Consider the following 17,029-nt stretch of genomic DNA (forward strand, 5'->3'; position numbering starts at 1 on the left):
CTGTGGTTACAGCAAGTACATTTGAAGAACAAGCCCAAAAGATTTGGGAGAAATTCAAAGAAATATGCACATAAATTCTGCACCTCACTTTTAATTATTAAAAACTGATCACATAGTTGAAAAGTAAAGGGAGACAATACACATCTTTTGTGAAGATATAGTTAGATTTTGATTTAGTCCTTAACAATATATAGTGTTATGAATGTATATTTTCTTATTGTAGGGGAAGCACTGATACAAATGAAGGTTATATTGGTGATGGAGGAAGTACAATAACAGACGGCACATCTATACAGGAAGGAAAACTAGACACTGATCTATGGTTACGATCTCTAGCTATCAGAGCTGCTCATAGAGATGAAATATCAACTAGTAGTGCTGAAACATTGAATTCCTTAACTAAACTAACAAAGCAAAACATTGAAGCTTTAGATCTGATGATGTCTCCTTCGCGAAGGAAACCAAGAACTTTCGAAGATGAAGAGTGTTCTGAATATTCTGTAGACCAAGAAGGCTTCTATACCTCATTTCACAATGATAGTGGATTACGAAAAAGTAGTGCGACTTTGGTTGATGAAGATGAACTTTCACATAGCAAGGATTCTCATAGTGTATGTAGTTTTGACAGTGTTATTCATAACCCAGATTTGGACAAGCATGCTGGAATAAAAAAGAATGCAAACTGTAAAACACTCAATAAAGTCACACCGCCAAAACCACCTAAAAGGACAAGTTCTATGTCTTCTGTCAATTCTAAATCTCATTCCACAGATATTTCTCCAGGAGGTATCAGTAGACAAGACTCTATGTTCTCAGATACCGACCAAGAGACATTTTTTCAGAGGGTTGAGGACAAGACAAAAATTTCTGCTCTCGGAATTCCTTCATTATGCACACTTACAAGTGATGATGATTCAATTCTGGAAAAAGGAGATGATACCAGTCCTACTATGAATATATATAACAAAGATTCATGTAAAACTGTTGATTTGAATCAGAACTTTCCAAATCCTGGACCATCAAACTCTTTCTCAATTTCGCAAATTTCTGAAGGAAAGAGTTTTCAAGATGGGTCCTCCATGGATGGAATCTCAGTTTTTACCATCAATTCAGATCAGTCAACATTAAACTTTAGTAAACCTGAAATACATGATTGCAGAACATTACCAAGACAGTGTTTGTCAACTAAAGACAATTCTGAATATACAAAATCCTGGCCAAGATGTAACAAAAAGGATGAAACTAAGTCAACTTTATCTAGCATTTTGAAAAACAGTAATAATTCTTTGCAGCCTAAGAAATCTTTGTATGTTTCTCCTACATTAAATTTTGTTAGTTCAAACATTCAGCCGGAAAAGGGAACAGACCAACAGTTACCAAAAGAAGAAACTAAAAGTGCTTCTAAAGAAGAGCTTGAAAAGATGGGAGATAACTCTAGCTACATGTTATCTATCCCTATTGCTAATGATTGTATAGAAACAAAATCAAATGATTTACCAATTAAATATCAGCCAGTGTTGGTGGTGAAGCCTGGATTTGGTAAAATGGATTCTAGTTACACACCAAGTGGAAAGCAATTAACAGAAACAAACACAGTGAAAGAAAGTAGTTTTGCCATCACTGGCAACCCAAAAATGAACATGAAAGACAATATGTCTGAAAATTCCACATTTTTCTCTAGTTTTTCAGGAAGTATAAATTCTATTAGCTCTGACTTAAGTAATGCAGATAGTTTAACATATGTGAGCAGAACAAGTAATTGTAGTTCTCCAAATCTGTCACATATGGACATCCCTGCTGTTCTTACTCCCACGGGCTCAGTTGATTCATTAATGGATACAACCAACAAATACAGTGAGTCTATTGACAATTCAAATCTTAGTACTACCATGGAAACAGTAGCTATAACAACCAACACTTCTTCATTCAATAGCACAACAGGTGATATACAAACACCATTCAAGACTTTTTCTGGTGAAATGATTTCTACTCCATTTTTTACATCCACCCCATATACATCATCTGCAGGGATGCCAAATAGTGCCACTCATCTTGAAGAATCACCAGTCTCATATAAACATTCTGAATATCAGCAAAAACGCATGCATACCTCTCAGTCATTCCCCACTGATATGAAAAATGCAATTCAAAATGACAATGTCAGTAATAAAAGACATTCAATAGGAAATAAATCACATCCTGTTGTTAATTTAAATCATTTAGAGGATTCAAATCCTTCTAATGCTGCAGTGTCAAGCAGAACTGACTCTTATCGTGTTGCCATGGTAAATCCAGCAAGAAGTGGTTCTTATAGAGTAGCAATGAATGAAAATTCAAGTTATCCCTCATTTAATAATATGAGCAGAAGGTCAACGACCCCAAGAGTTAATGTTACTAATCAAATTATCTCCCAATCTAAAGATCAACAACCATCACAAAGGTCAAATAATCAACAGACATTGTCTCATTCCCAGTCATATCAAGGACATCCTACAACTGGAGGTCAGTCTACAGACCACTCATTGTTACATCGGCCAGCTGATCATCAGTCTTTATCTCATTCTAAGTCATATCAAGGATATCCTACAACTGGAAATCAGTCTAAAGAACATCCATCATCACAGTACTCTAATCATCAACAAACTCTGTCACATTCTCAGTCATATCAAGGACATCCTGGAGGTTCAGGTAAAGGTAGATATAACCCACTCTATGCATCATCAGCCGATGCTGTCAAAACAAGTCAGTTGTCTCATAGTAGCAGACAGTCTCAGAGTAAAGATCAGAGAAACAAGCAGCCATCGCAAAGTTCTCTTCAGCAAACAAAGCAGCCGTCCCCTTCTACAGGTCATCGAAAAACACAACCAATGAATATAGACAAAAAACTGGCAGTCTCACAGCATAGCCAAGGAAAATATCAAAAACAACCTGTTAAACCTGAACAACAGTCAAAAAAGACGAATTATGTAAACAAGGCAAGTCCAAGATTAAATCGAAGTGACCCAGTGCCACAAGACAGAATATCAGTGAAAACAAATGTCCGAGAGAATCATAGTACATCTGCTTTAAACACTAATGAACAATGTCGAACAGAGTCATATAGAGTTGCATTAGGGACAGGTTATGATAATCCTGCTAGGAATTCATCATATCGTGTGGCAGTTAAAGATACAGATCCCCTTATTCACGACAACCGACTTGATGTTATCGATTCTATCATGACAGGTGGTCGTGATTCAAGAAGAATGGGAATTACTAACATTGATCAGGTCAAAAGTACAAAATCTGACTCTGAGAGTCAGAAACAACAAGTTGTCCGTAGACGTAAACCAGATGTAGATCCAATATCTGTTCTATCAGATCGGGAAAGTAATGCTGGTAAAACAAATAAGAACCGTTTTAGTACATCGTCTACCTTCATTCAGTTTGATCCAATATCAGAGGATTGGGAGTTCATGATGAATTCATCTGATACTCTGAGTAATGGATCAGAGAGAGAATTAATGGAGCAGGGAAACAGTCTTTCAATGGATGCCACAAAAACAAATTCAATATCTGGGACTAAATCAAATCAAGAAAAGAATTCTTCGTCTTCATTGCTGGGTAGTATTAAAAGTACACTGAAATCAATGTCAGGAAAACAGTCAAAAGATTTCCAAGATGATGGACGATTTTCAATGGTGTAATTTATATATTCTTTGAACATTAATATATAGATCTACAGATCAAATGATTTTTTTAGGGAATGCTGAACAAAAATATGCAAAATAATGTTGTTGGATATTACTATTATTTCTTTTTGTTAAGATTGAACAAATATCCTTACTTACTAGTATTAGCTTTTATTTTTAATTTAGAGAAATTTAAAGAAAAAATTGTTTTAACATGTACTGCTGACAATAAGATATTGAATGAAAATTCAGATTTGTTTACTTTTGATTTTCTTGACTGTAAATAGTATTTGAGATTTCTGATAATCAATTTACTGTTGCAAAATAATAGAATATTCTTTAAACAGCATTGAAAAATCCATGCATGTTCAAAAGCACCCTTGCAGTTGCCAAATCGGTTAAAGGATTTTCCTAAAACATTTGTTGTTTTTTCCCCCCAGTAACTTATATATGTTTTTAACATATTGAATGTTAAAAGTATGTACATTTTAGAACAAATTGTTTTGAATCTCAAGTTTTTGAAAATTTGTTTTGAAATATAAAAGGGTGAATTATTGAAAAAAACATCTGTTTGTATATTTACTGTATACATTGTATATTCCTTTGTTGTCTTGAACATGCTGAATTTTTAAATACTATAATTTTTTTTTTCGTTCTTTGTAAAAAGAAAATCTGTATTATAGACAGTACATGATTATAGTGGTTATAAACTTTAAACAAGATGTACTATTTGATTTTTTTTATGGTACATTTTTTTATTGAAGAAGATTTTAGTGAGAAATACTTTTAAGACTGTTTCATTTGTTTTAAGTTGTTTCTTTAAGATACAAGTGCCATATGTCATCATTTCAGGTTTTAATATTTTTATGAAGTCTTATGCATTTAATTTTTATCATTTACATATGGAAGATTGTTTTCAAATTATCATAATAATGACACTATTCAATAGTTCATATTATTTGTAATAATCAGAGTTTATCTTAAGTCTCCTTATAAAGTTGAACAGTGGTAAAATATACTGATGTAACTTGAATCTTAACTAGATTTTTCTAACAATAATAAATTTGAATGTACAATTAAGTTAAATTCAATGTATTAGCATTGGTATCAAAGGAATGAATTATTATATGGATGTAAATAGTGATTGTTAACATTGTTGTTCATTATCATGGTGTACAGTTATAACATTACATATATCTTTGTTGCAAATTATTGTTATACCTTGAAATTATCATCTGAGTCAACAGATTTCATTCATTGTACAAAATCACTTTGTATTTATAAAATTGACAAAACAAATGGCAGCAATAGTAATAAATTTCATTCCTTGTTTAAGATATTTCAAATTTTGTCTTGTTCTTGTTCATCAAACATAGTTACCATTAGAGCTAAAGACTACTGTTATTAACAGCAAGAGTATGTACTGTATATTTTATAGAAAGTAGATAATCCATATGAATGGACATTTTTTTTAAAGGGAGATTTCTTGTGCTTTGCATACATTGGCTTAAATCATAAATTGATTATTTATAAGGAATACGATAAAAAGTTTAAGCTTGGATGGACATTTGGGTATTTTACAGAACTTGTGCAAGACATTATTTGAAACATTTTTTTGTTGGTTCTCATGTTGATGAAAAATTGTACATATATAAAGAAGAAATATTTATTTTCATGTTTTGTTGTTTTATATAAAATATTTTTTGTTTGGTGTGTTTATACACAATTTATTAAAACAACCAATTTATTGGTGTATTTTTTAAAGATAAGGATAAAAGTTCATAAAATTGACACAAAAACCTCACACAAATTTCTTTCCATATGATAAAAGGTTAAAGGAAGGAAAAGGTGATGCCACATTCATTTATGTTTAGAGTTTATATATTGAATTATGTAAGGAGACTTCATCCTCAAGAACTATAAACATTTAGTAAAACCAAAATTATCAGAATAAAAATTTGCTGCTACTCATGCTATTTAAGAAAAGAGAATATAATTTTTAGAATGAAAGGAGGAATTCAGTTTATTTCTTTTTGGTTTGTAATGGAAGTATTCAATCAAAATAAAAAAAAGACAGAATAGTTAGTAAATAATATTTTTCTTTGAAAAAATGATAAATGTTTTATTTATTGGAGATCAATCAATTTCTTGAAGTACATCCCCTTGTTGATAAAGTACAAGTAGTGGGTGCACGTAATTTACATTTCGAAAGTATATTAGTCATCAACACTTGCTTTCATTTCACTATTAACTCAAATGAATCAAAATATGCCTTACAGCATTACTACAAACTGCAGCAGTTTATCAGTTCATCAGTATTGCCAAAATTATGCAACATTATGTTATACCTGTAAGCATACATTGACATTGTAAATATTTTGTAAGTGCTTTATGATTTTGCTGTGTTAAGCTTATATAGTCTCTTTACATGAAACTGTAGTGCAATCTAAATCTGCATTTTTGTGGATAAATAAAATATTTTAGATAATATGTTTGTTATGGTGATGATGTCATGTGACAGTTTTACTTAAGATTCTGATACAATATAGAGATGTGAATATGATTGCCAATGAGACAACTATCCACCAGAGATCAAATGAACAAATGAACAATGAACATGTAACATTTACAGTCTTCAGTAATGATCTAAACCATACTATATATAAAGCTATAAAAACACCATAACATGACAAAATGTAATACAAATTTAAAGAGAAAACATAATCTGATCTATGCTAAAATTAATATGGTAGACAGATAGCAACAACTACTAAAATACAGGCTCCTGACTTTGGAATGACGCTTAAAGAATGTAGCAGGGTCGATTATATATGCAAGCACTGAACTCTTTAACCTGGAAGAGTGTTTTAAAAGCACAACATAAGAACAAACTGTAAAAATAATTTCGAAGAGCTTGACTAATCAGATCAGCAAGAAACACAACAAAAAGACAAAACACAAAAAGTACAGACCTTAGATCACTAGCAGTTACTGGAAGCAAGTTCAAAGCCATCAATTTATTATTAAATCATATTTAAATATCTGTAGGCACACACCCTATATACTATGGGGAAAGAAGTTATATTCAGTCATGAGAAATTGAATAGAGAATGGAAACAGAGAATGTGTAAAGAGATGTCTCTTCCAAAGAGCAGAAAACAGCCCAAGGCCTCCAAAAAGGTTTTCAACACAGCAAGAGAATCCTGCATCTGTAGGGGGACTTCAGTTTTGCACCAAAAAAACTATGTAGTTATGTGGAAAGCTCTCAAAACTTAACTCTGAAACATACACATGAACCACAATTTTTAAAAACACATTAGACTAACAAAGACTGGAGGTTCCTGACTTTAAACAGGCACATTTGTTTCTTGGCTGTTCATGTTCCCACAATTGAAATAACAATGGAAAACTGCATAAATAAACAGTTTTCGAACAATTTTATTTCTTTGGCAGAAACTGCATTGATGCCCCTACTCCTTTAAGGTAGAAATTCGGATGTGATATTCCACTTGTCATATTGTTTCTACAGGTACAACTAATCTTCGAAACTGAATCATTGTATCTTAGAAATAAGTACAGTATTTTGTTGAGCCTGCAACCTTTGTCGCAGAAAGATTGACAAAGGGATAGTGATCTGCGGCAGTGGTTAATTTACTTCCTAAAAGCTTTATATTTTAAAAGGTGGAAGACCTGGATGCTTCATACCTTGCATATAGATACCTTATGTTATGAAGTTTCTGTCTGTCACATGTCCATTGTCCTTGACCTCATTCCAGGGTTCAGTGACTACTTGAAAAAAAAAATTAACATTTTATTGTAATGTTAAATTTTCTCTTATTATGAGTAATATGATAACTATATTTTGTATGTGCGTACCTTTCAAGGTCCTGATGCCTTTCAGACAGTTTTCATTTGACCTCTACCTTGTTTCACGAATCAGTGAACAAGATTAAGTTTTGGTGGTAGCGCCCATATCTCAGGTACTATGAGCAATAGGTCCTGCATATTTGGGGCCTTCGGTTGTTGTCTCTTAGACACATTCCCCATTTCCATTCTCAATTTTAAGGTGAACATGTCCAACTGCAAGTTGTCATCTAACCTTGACCTCATTTTCATGGTTCCTTGGTCAAATGTAAATTTTTGAGTTTTGGTCTTCTCCTAATACTATAAGTAAAAGTTCAACTATGTTTGGTATATGGAAATATTTACGATGTACATGTCAGTCTCAAAGTGTTTTGTTTTTTACCTTGACTTCATTTTCACATTCATTGCTCAGTTTGAAGTTTTTGTGTTTAGGTCTGTTTTTTTAAGCATAAGGTCAACTATATTTGTTGTATGGAAGGATTGTAAGATGTAAACATCTGTCTGTCAGGTATCGTCTGACCTTGATCTCATTTTGGAAGTTCATTTGTCAATGTTAAGTTTTCATGGTGAAGTTTGTTTCTTTTAAAATACTTAAAGCAATAGGTCAACTATATTTAATGAATAGATTGATTGTAAGGTGTACATGTCTGTCAGGCATGGACCATCAGACCTTGACCTCTTTTTCATGGTTACAATTTTTGTCGAGCCTACAACTATTGTTGCAGAAAGCTTGACATAGGGATAATGATCCGATGGCGGCGGCATTAGCTAACTTCTTACTGTCATTATCTAATCACCTTTTTGGTATTTAAATACCTATTGCCTGACCAGTATAAAAAATTGTCAACACAATTTGTCCATTTAAATTGTATAATAGGTATTATGAGAACAGGTGGTCATTTAACTACCCAGTAAAAAATCTTCACTATTCCTTAAACACAGTGTAGATACTATTCTGTACGCTATCCGGAAGTCGCGATTTTCGAAGCGAGGATTTCAAACTGGCTAACAGAACGGTTTTGTTTTGGTGCTTTTTCTCATCATTTGTTTACTCCTATATCTATAAAGTGCTTTGCACATCTTAAATGTATGTATAACATCATAAATATGAGTAACTGTAACAAAAACATGCAGTAGAATATAAAATATACGCGTGCATCACACCAACTTCATAGAAAAAAGTGAAATCGATTGACAATTTTGCTCTCGAAGTACAAAGCAAATAATCTTTTATTGCAAATATTTGCATCAGTTTACAGTAAAATATATACTGTTTCAATATTCATACCGTATTTAAGTAGAATGTTCGTATTTCAAATAAAAAAAATATGCTTTCCTTGAGGATCCCAAAATAAATTACTGTACGATCAGTCTAAAACTGACTGTATTCTAGTAGCGATTTCAGATTTTTTGTCTGTATGACCAGTCGTGATTTTGAAGAAAAAAACAACAACAAATGGAAGTTTTTAACGACCTTGACTGAAAAACAACGGCAATTTGAAGGTATAGACGTGTCTATGTGATATTATGATTGTGTCCATGGAACTATAACGTGTAATTTCTTTCTTTAGACAATACAAATATATTTCTGATGATTTTTGTAGACGGCAAAATAATCATATTTTTGTTCCGTCAGTCTTACTTAAAATCAAATGCCTAAAAAGCAATTATAATACATGATTCGCTTGTGGACTTTGTATTAGTGTGTCGTTGCAGTTATCTGTTTGACTATTACATTTTTAAAGACTATTTACACCGTCTACCGTTGACCAATTGGTGATTACATACATCAAGACTGTCTCTTTTAAAATGACAAAAAATAGATAGAGAAAGCTTTGTTTAAAAACTTTAGGTATTGAGGAAAGAATTAACGAAATTATACCCCGCCACTTCTATAGTCCATGTTTTGGAAAAAAATAAACCACCAGAAAAACTAAATTATAGGTGCACAGGGGCATCATTTAATAACGAATATGAGAAAGTTTTATTAATACTAGTATATGGTAAGTTTTTTGAAAGTTGCGTATAGTAAGCGGGTACCACCCAATAAGGTAGTGTAAAAGTCCATATCATGGAAATAAAAAACTGATGATTTTTCGAAAAACCAAAATATGAGGTACACAATTGAATTAAATGATAAGGAATCTGAGAAAGATTCATTAAGTTATGACAAGTGTCTGAAGGAAGTTGTGGATATAAAATAGGTACGCCCAATATAAGGTTATGACAAAGTCCGTATTTTAGATAGAGAAACATCAAAAATATTTTTACAAAAAATTCGAAATAGAAGGTCCATAGTACATAAATAGATTAAAAATGGAGCAATTTTAGAAAAGTTTAACAATTGGTTTTGGAGGTCACGGTTGGAAATACCTGATGAGTGCCCCATATAATGCAACGTTCAAGTCCGTATCTTATATAAAGAAACCCCATAAGATATTTTTAATAAAATAAGAAATACATTCCTTTTTTTTATATAAATAAGGCCGTTAATTTTCTCGTTTGAATTGTTTTACATTGTCATTTCGGGGCTTTTTATAGCTTACTTTGTGGTATTGGCTTTGCTTATTGTTGAAGGTCATACGGTGACCTATATTTGTTAATATCTGTGTCATTTTGATCTCTTGTGGACGGTTGTCTCATTGGCAATCATACCGCATCTTCTTTTTTATATTATAATTTATGATACGGAATCCGAGAAAAAAATAATTAATAGTTTATACTTATACAAGTGACTGATTCAAGAAAATTGGGATCCGGCGGTTTGAAACTCTTTTTTTTAACTTTCAATGCATTTGTATGGGAACATATATTTGGAATCCTCTTTTCTCCTGGATTGAACCCCCTCTCCAATTAAAAATGTCTGGAAACCCCAATGTATATTAAGTGGTTTATGAGGAGATGCGCTTGCAAAACCGGCGAAACATGTTGTACCGGTCCAACGGACGAACGAAAAGACGGACTTCATTATCACTATAAACCACCGCTTTACAAAGTGGTGTACAATTGAGTGTGAAAGAGACAGATCTACATCCAAAACAAAGTGAAAGAACTGTGATCAATTATAGGCTACAGTACGGCCTCGAATGTTTGTAAATTCATGCATTTTTATATAGTAACAATTAAATCTGTGTGTTTGTACAATTTTAAGTATAACAGAGGACATTTCTGAAACTTCTATAAACAAACAAACCTTCTTCGTATTTCAGCCACATTCAAACATCCTTATACTTAATGTAGTAAGTCGAGTACACCCTATCAAGCTAAAACATGTTTGAAAAGTTTACAGGATGTGAATTTATTAAAATATATTTGTGTTATTTAGAAAAATGCCATCTTCTAATGTATCGTAAATAACTTTGAAATCACTACTAGAATACAGTGAAATAAAGACTGATCATACAGTTTCAAAATATACAAGCGAGACTGATCGTACAGTGAGAAATTCAAACAAGTGTAATTTTCTTATTTCTGGCTTCAAAGATCTGGCTGAAACTTTTACCACCACTTAAAATATACTTTATTTAGTAAGTTAAGTCTAGATTTTACGTTAATTTGTACAGTAAGAGTGCAATAAGATTGTTTTTAGGTTCACCGACTGATTTTCCTTAGTGATGCACTTAAAAATCTCTTAATTAAGGCAAAGATACGAATAATGAATGTGCTAAATTTAATTATAAACCATTTGTGAATATCGATGTCAGCTGAATTAATCATTAAGCAATGTACAGATGAACATCTTACCGTTTAATATAGTATATCTGACAAATTTAAAATGTGATCCAAAAAGTTCTCGCTTCGGAAATCGCGACTTCCGGAAAGCGTACAGAATAGTATCTACACTGTGTTAAAGGTAAAGTTTAAATGACTGATAGCTAGCTTACTTTCCTCATGTATCATGACCATTGTCCTGAATAGACTTTTCTATTCAGATATGGGACAATTTAAGCCATTTCTTTTTGTGTCTCTAAATAGTCAAGATGGAAATGTCAATCAGTGAATTTAGTTATAAAAAAAAAGTAGATATATGTTTGCTTCATGGAGTTTTTAATGTGGGATGTATTTTAAGTTTCTGATACCTGATATGGAATTTAAGTGTTTGTAAAATGGATTTTTTTGGATAGCCCATCTAATTGTGAATAATTCTACAAGATGAATTATGTGTCATAGGCGGATCCAGGGGGGCCCTGGGGGGCCCAGGCCCCCCTTTCGTTGTAAAAATTTGGTTGATTATATAGGGAATCACTGAAGCATGACTGGAACCCCCCCTTTTTAGGTCAGTCAGCACCCCCCCCCCCCCCCCTTATGAAAAGTTCTGGATCTGCCAATGTGTGTGGCTTGGTGTTTTCTAATGGGATATATTTTCATGTTATATTACGATTCCTGAAATGGAATAGTAGTGATGCTTAGTTTCATTTAATATTCAGGATCTACTTCAATTGGAATTACTGTTAAAAATTTATTTTCAATATATCAAAACTAGAGGCTCTAAAGAGCCTGTGTCGCTCACCTTGGTCTATGTGAATATTAAACAAAGGAAGCAGATTGAAAATTGACTACAAAGGTCAATAACTCCTACAGGGGTCAATTGACCATTTCCTTCATGTTGACTTATTTGTAGATCTTACTTTGCTGAACATTATTGCTGTTTACAGTTTACCTATATCTATAATAATATTCAATATAATAACCAAAAACAGCAAAATTTCCTTAAAATTACCAATTCAGGGGCCGCAACCCAAAAACAGGTTGTCCAATTCATCTGAAAATTTCAGGGCAGATAGATCTTGACCTGATTAACAATTTTACTTCATGTCAGATTTGCTCTAAATTATTTGGTTTTTGAGTTATAAGCCAAAAACTGCATTTTACCCTTATGTTCTATTTATAGCCATGGCGGTCATCTTGGTTAGTTGGCGGGGTCACCGGACACAATTTTTCAACTAGATACCCCAATGATGATTGTGGCCAAGTTTCAAATAATTTGGCCCAGCAGTTTCAGAGGAGAAGATTTTTCTAAAAGATAACTAAGATTTACGAAAAATGGTTAAAAATTGACTATAAAGGGCAATAACTCCTACAGTGGTCAACTGATCATTTTGGTCATGTTGACTTATTTGTAGATCTTACTTTGCTGAACATTATTGCTTTTACAGTTTATCTCTATCTGAAATAATATTCAAGATAATAACCAAAAACAACAAAATTTCCTTAAAATTACCAATTCAGGGGCAGCAACCTAACAACGGAATGTCAGATTCATCCGAAAATTTCAGGGCAGATAGATCTTAACCTGATTAACAATATTACCCCATGTCAGATTTGCCCTAAATGCTTTGTTTTTTGAGTTATAAGCCAAAAACTGCATTTTACCCCTATGTTCTATTTATAGCCATGGCGGCCATCTTGGTTAGTTGGCGGGGTCACCGGACACAATTTTTAAACTAGATACCCCAATGATGATTGTGGCCAAGTTTGGTTAAATTTGGCCTAGTAGTTTCAGAGGAGAAGATTTTTGTAAAAGTTAACGCCGGACGCAGGACGACGACGGACGACGACGACGGACGACGACGGACGCCGGACGCCAAGTGATGAGAAAAGCTCACTTGGCCCTTTGGGCCAGGTGAGCTAAAAAGTACAAATGGATTAGTGAATAAAAATTTAAGTGCTTTATTCTTCATTATGAAAGTGGGATTTACCAGCAATGATTTATTTGTAATTGTAAGCAAAATAAATAAATTTACAATAAATATCTTTATTAGAAAAAACAAATAGTGTATTAAATGTAAAATGTCCCATACACAAATAGAATAGTCCATTCAGGACATTGGACATGAGGAAAGCAAGCTAGCTATCATTCATTTAAATTAGCTCTGTCAAAAACAAACCAGGTAAATCTACAGGTAGTTAAATGACCACCTGTTGATAAAAGCTCTCACAATACCTGTTGATAAAAGCTCTCACAATACCTGTTGATAAAAGCTCTCACAATACCTATTGTACTATTTAAATGGACAAATTGTATTGACAATTTTTTAAACTGGTCAGGCAATAGGTAATTCACTACCGCAAAGGTTATTGGATAAGCACAGTAAAAGCTTTATATTTTAGAAGGTGGAAGACCTGGATGCTTCATACTTTGTATATAGATGCCTCATGTTATGAAGTTTCCGTCAGTCACATGTCTAATGTCCTTGACCTCATTTTCATGGTTCAGTGACCACTTGAAAAAAAGTTAAGATTTTTTGTAATGTTGAATTCTCTCTTATTATAAGTAATAGGATGTCCATATCTCAGACACTATAAGCAATAGGGCTAGTATATTCGGTGTATGGAAGAACTGTAAGGTGTACACGTCCAACTGGCAGGTGTCATCTGACCTTGACCTCATTTTCATGGTTAATTGGTTATAGTTAAGTTTTTGTGTTTTGGTCTGTTTTTCTCATACTTTATGCAATAGGTCTACTATATTTGTTGTATGGAATGATTGTAAGGTGTACATGTCTAGCAGGCATATGTCATCTGACCATGACCTCATTTTCATGGTTCAGTGGTCAAAGTAAAGTTTTTGAGTTTTAGTCTTTTTATCCAATACTATATGCCATAGGTCAACTATATTTGGTGTATGGAAATATTTTATGATCTATATGTCAGTCGTGCAGGTTTTATTTGACCGTAACCTCAATTTCACGGTTCACTGCATAGTGTTAAGTTTTTGTGTTTTGGTCTATTTTTCTTAAACTATAAGTAATAGGTCAACTATATTTGTTGTATGGAAGCATTGGTAGCTGTACATAAGGGTATGTCTGGCATGGTTCATCTGACCTTGACCTCATTTTCATGGTTCATTAGTCTTTGCTTAGTTACCTTGGTTAATATTAAGTTTATGTGACAGTTGTAATAAAGCTTTATACTTAGGACTATCAACATAATATCAATGATTAGTAAAGATGGCGAGACATTTCAGTGTGTGCACTCTTGTGACAACACATTGGAACTATAATCCACTGTCCTAAAGTGGGATGTTAAGCTAGCTATAAAACTAGGTTTAACCAACCATTTTCTTCAGTAAATGCCTGTACAAAGTCAGGAATATGACAGTGTGTCACTCCTTCCATTGGTTGATGTTTGATTTTGTCAGTTTTGTGGATATAAGAAACAAAGATAACAAAACTTACAAAATATTATCCAGTTATCCATTTTTTAAATCGTATTCCAATTTGCTTTACTTTTAAATATTCTTTTACTTTCTAGAATGTTATCCTTGAGACTTGAATTTGAAGGGCTGCTTTTTATTCCTTCATATTTAGCCATATTGGAGACATAAGTATTGGTTTTTTTTATAAACCATCAGTCGTATTTGATAGCTACAAATTTACACTCCTTGACTTAAATATTGATTACAAATACTGCCATTCTAATATTCAGTAGCTATAAAATGTCCTCACCGGTGTGCTTGTGGAATACAGTCACAAGGTGTGAGCAAGTTGCAAGATAGTCTAAGTCTAATAACTCCAGCAACCAGATGCTCCGCAGGGCACAGCTTTATACGACTGCAGAGGTTGAACCCTGAACGGTTGGGGCAAGTACAGACACAACATTCAAGCTGGATACAGCTCTAAATTTGGATTGTGATTAAATAGTTGACACAGCATAGGTTTCTGACACAGAATGAATGTGGTCTAATGAACTTAAAATTTTTTTTTGCCTTTGAGCAATTCACTATGCTGTTGAATATCAATCCTCTCAAAAAAATGTTTGAAGAAATTTTCTTTTTCTTTATGAAATCTGAAATGAGAAAAATTGAACCCCCCCCCCCATTTTTTTCACATCCCCCTTTCCCTTTTTCCAAAACTGATCTCAATTCAAATTTCTAATGGAGTTTGTTTTGCAACAATAACTACTCATTTAAATACATCATAAAATATTAAAATATTGTGCAATTAGATATTTCTGGCTATTGCACAATACTGTGCAATTGAAAATATTTGCTATTGCACAATACTGTGCAATTGAAGATTTCTTGCTATTCCGCAATACTGAGCAATTGAAAATTACTTGCTATTGCACAATACTGTGCAATTGAAGATTTCTTGCTATTGCTGAATACTGTGCAATTGAAAATTTCTTGCTATTGCACAATACTTAATATAATAATTTTGGATCCTGATTTGAACCAACTTGAAAACTGGGCCCATAAACAAAAATCTAAGTACATGTTTAGATTCAGCATATCAAAAAAGCCCAAGAATTCAATTTTTGTTAAAATCAAATTTAGTTTAATTTTGGACCCTTTGGACTTTAATGTAGACCAATTTGAAAACGGGACTAAAAATAAAGAATCTACATACAGTTAGATTTGGCATATCAAAGAACCCCGATTATTCAATTTTTGATGAAATCAAACAAAGTTTAATTTTGGACCCCGATTTGGACCAACTTGAAAACTGGGCCAATAATCAAAAATCTAAGTACATTTTTAGATTCAACATATTAAAGAACCCCAAGGATTCAATTTTGTTAAAATCAAACTAAGTTTAATTTTGGACCCTTTGGACCTTAATGTAGACCAATTTGAAAACGGGACCAAAAATTAAGAATCTACATACACAGTTAGATTTAGCATATATCAAAGAACCCCAATTATTCAATTTTTGATGAAATCAAACAAAGTTCAATTTTGGACCCTTTGGGCCCCTTATTCCTAAACTGTTGGGACCAAAACTCCCAAAATCAATCCCAACCTTCCTTTTATGGTCATAAACCTTGTGCTTAAATTTCATAGATTTCTATTTTCTTATACTTAAGTTATGGTGTGAAAACCAAGAAAAATGCTTATTTGGGCCCCTTTTTGGCCCTTAATTCCTAAACTGTTGGGACCAAAACTCCCAAAATCAATCCCAACCTTCTTTTTATGATCATAAACCTTGTGTTTAAATTTCATAGATTTCTATTCACTTATACTAAAGTTATAGTGCGAAAACCAAAAGTCTTCGGACGCCGACACCTATGCTTGTTATTGGCCCCTTTTAGGCCTTTTATTCCTAGACTGTTTGTCCCATAACCCTTAAAATATATCTCAACCATCTACTTATGCATGGTATTAAGCATTGTGGTACAATTTCAGAACAATTGAAATACTTTTACACAACTTATTGTTCTGACACTAGATAAATTCTGTTTTTGGGTCCTTTGGGCCCCTAATTCCCAAACCTTAGGGACCATAATCCTCAAAATCAATCCCAAGCTTCCTTTTGTGGTTATAAACATTGTGTTAAAATTTTATTGATTTCTGTTTACTTATACATTTGTACTAAAGTTATTATCCTGAAACCATCCGTCTTCGAACGACACTGACGACCAGGATGTGATACCAATATCAGCCACAAAATAAGGATTTGTGTTTACAGGGTTTCATTGTATTACTATTGTCAATGTCAATGTATTACTAATGTCAATGTCAATGTGACACAGATCCATATTCAAAATGTCAG

The 17,029-nt window shown here is 32.9% G+C and overlaps 1 protein-coding gene across 1 annotated transcript in view; it reads left to right on the top strand.

Moving 5' to 3' along the window:
• Positions 1 to 6,159, top strand: part of LOC139491680 (serine-rich adhesin for platelets-like) — a 29,357-nt gene extending 23,198 nt beyond the window's left edge. The window contains exon 5 of the mRNA XM_071279490.1: positions 224 to 6,159. Within this exon, the coding sequence (XP_071135591.1) occupies positions 224 to 3,686 (3,463 nt within the window). The 3' untranslated portion in view covers positions 3,687 to 6,159. The remainder of the gene's footprint in view (positions 1 to 223) is intronic.
• The last annotated feature ends 10,870 nt before the right edge of the window (positions 6,160 to 17,029 follow it).

Source organism: Mytilus edulis, chromosome 10 (genome assembly GCF_963676685.1).
Source record: "Mytilus edulis chromosome 10, xbMytEdul2.2, whole genome shotgun sequence".
In the NCBI taxonomy this organism is placed as follows: Eukaryota; Metazoa; Mollusca; class Bivalvia; order Mytilida; family Mytilidae; genus Mytilus; species Mytilus edulis.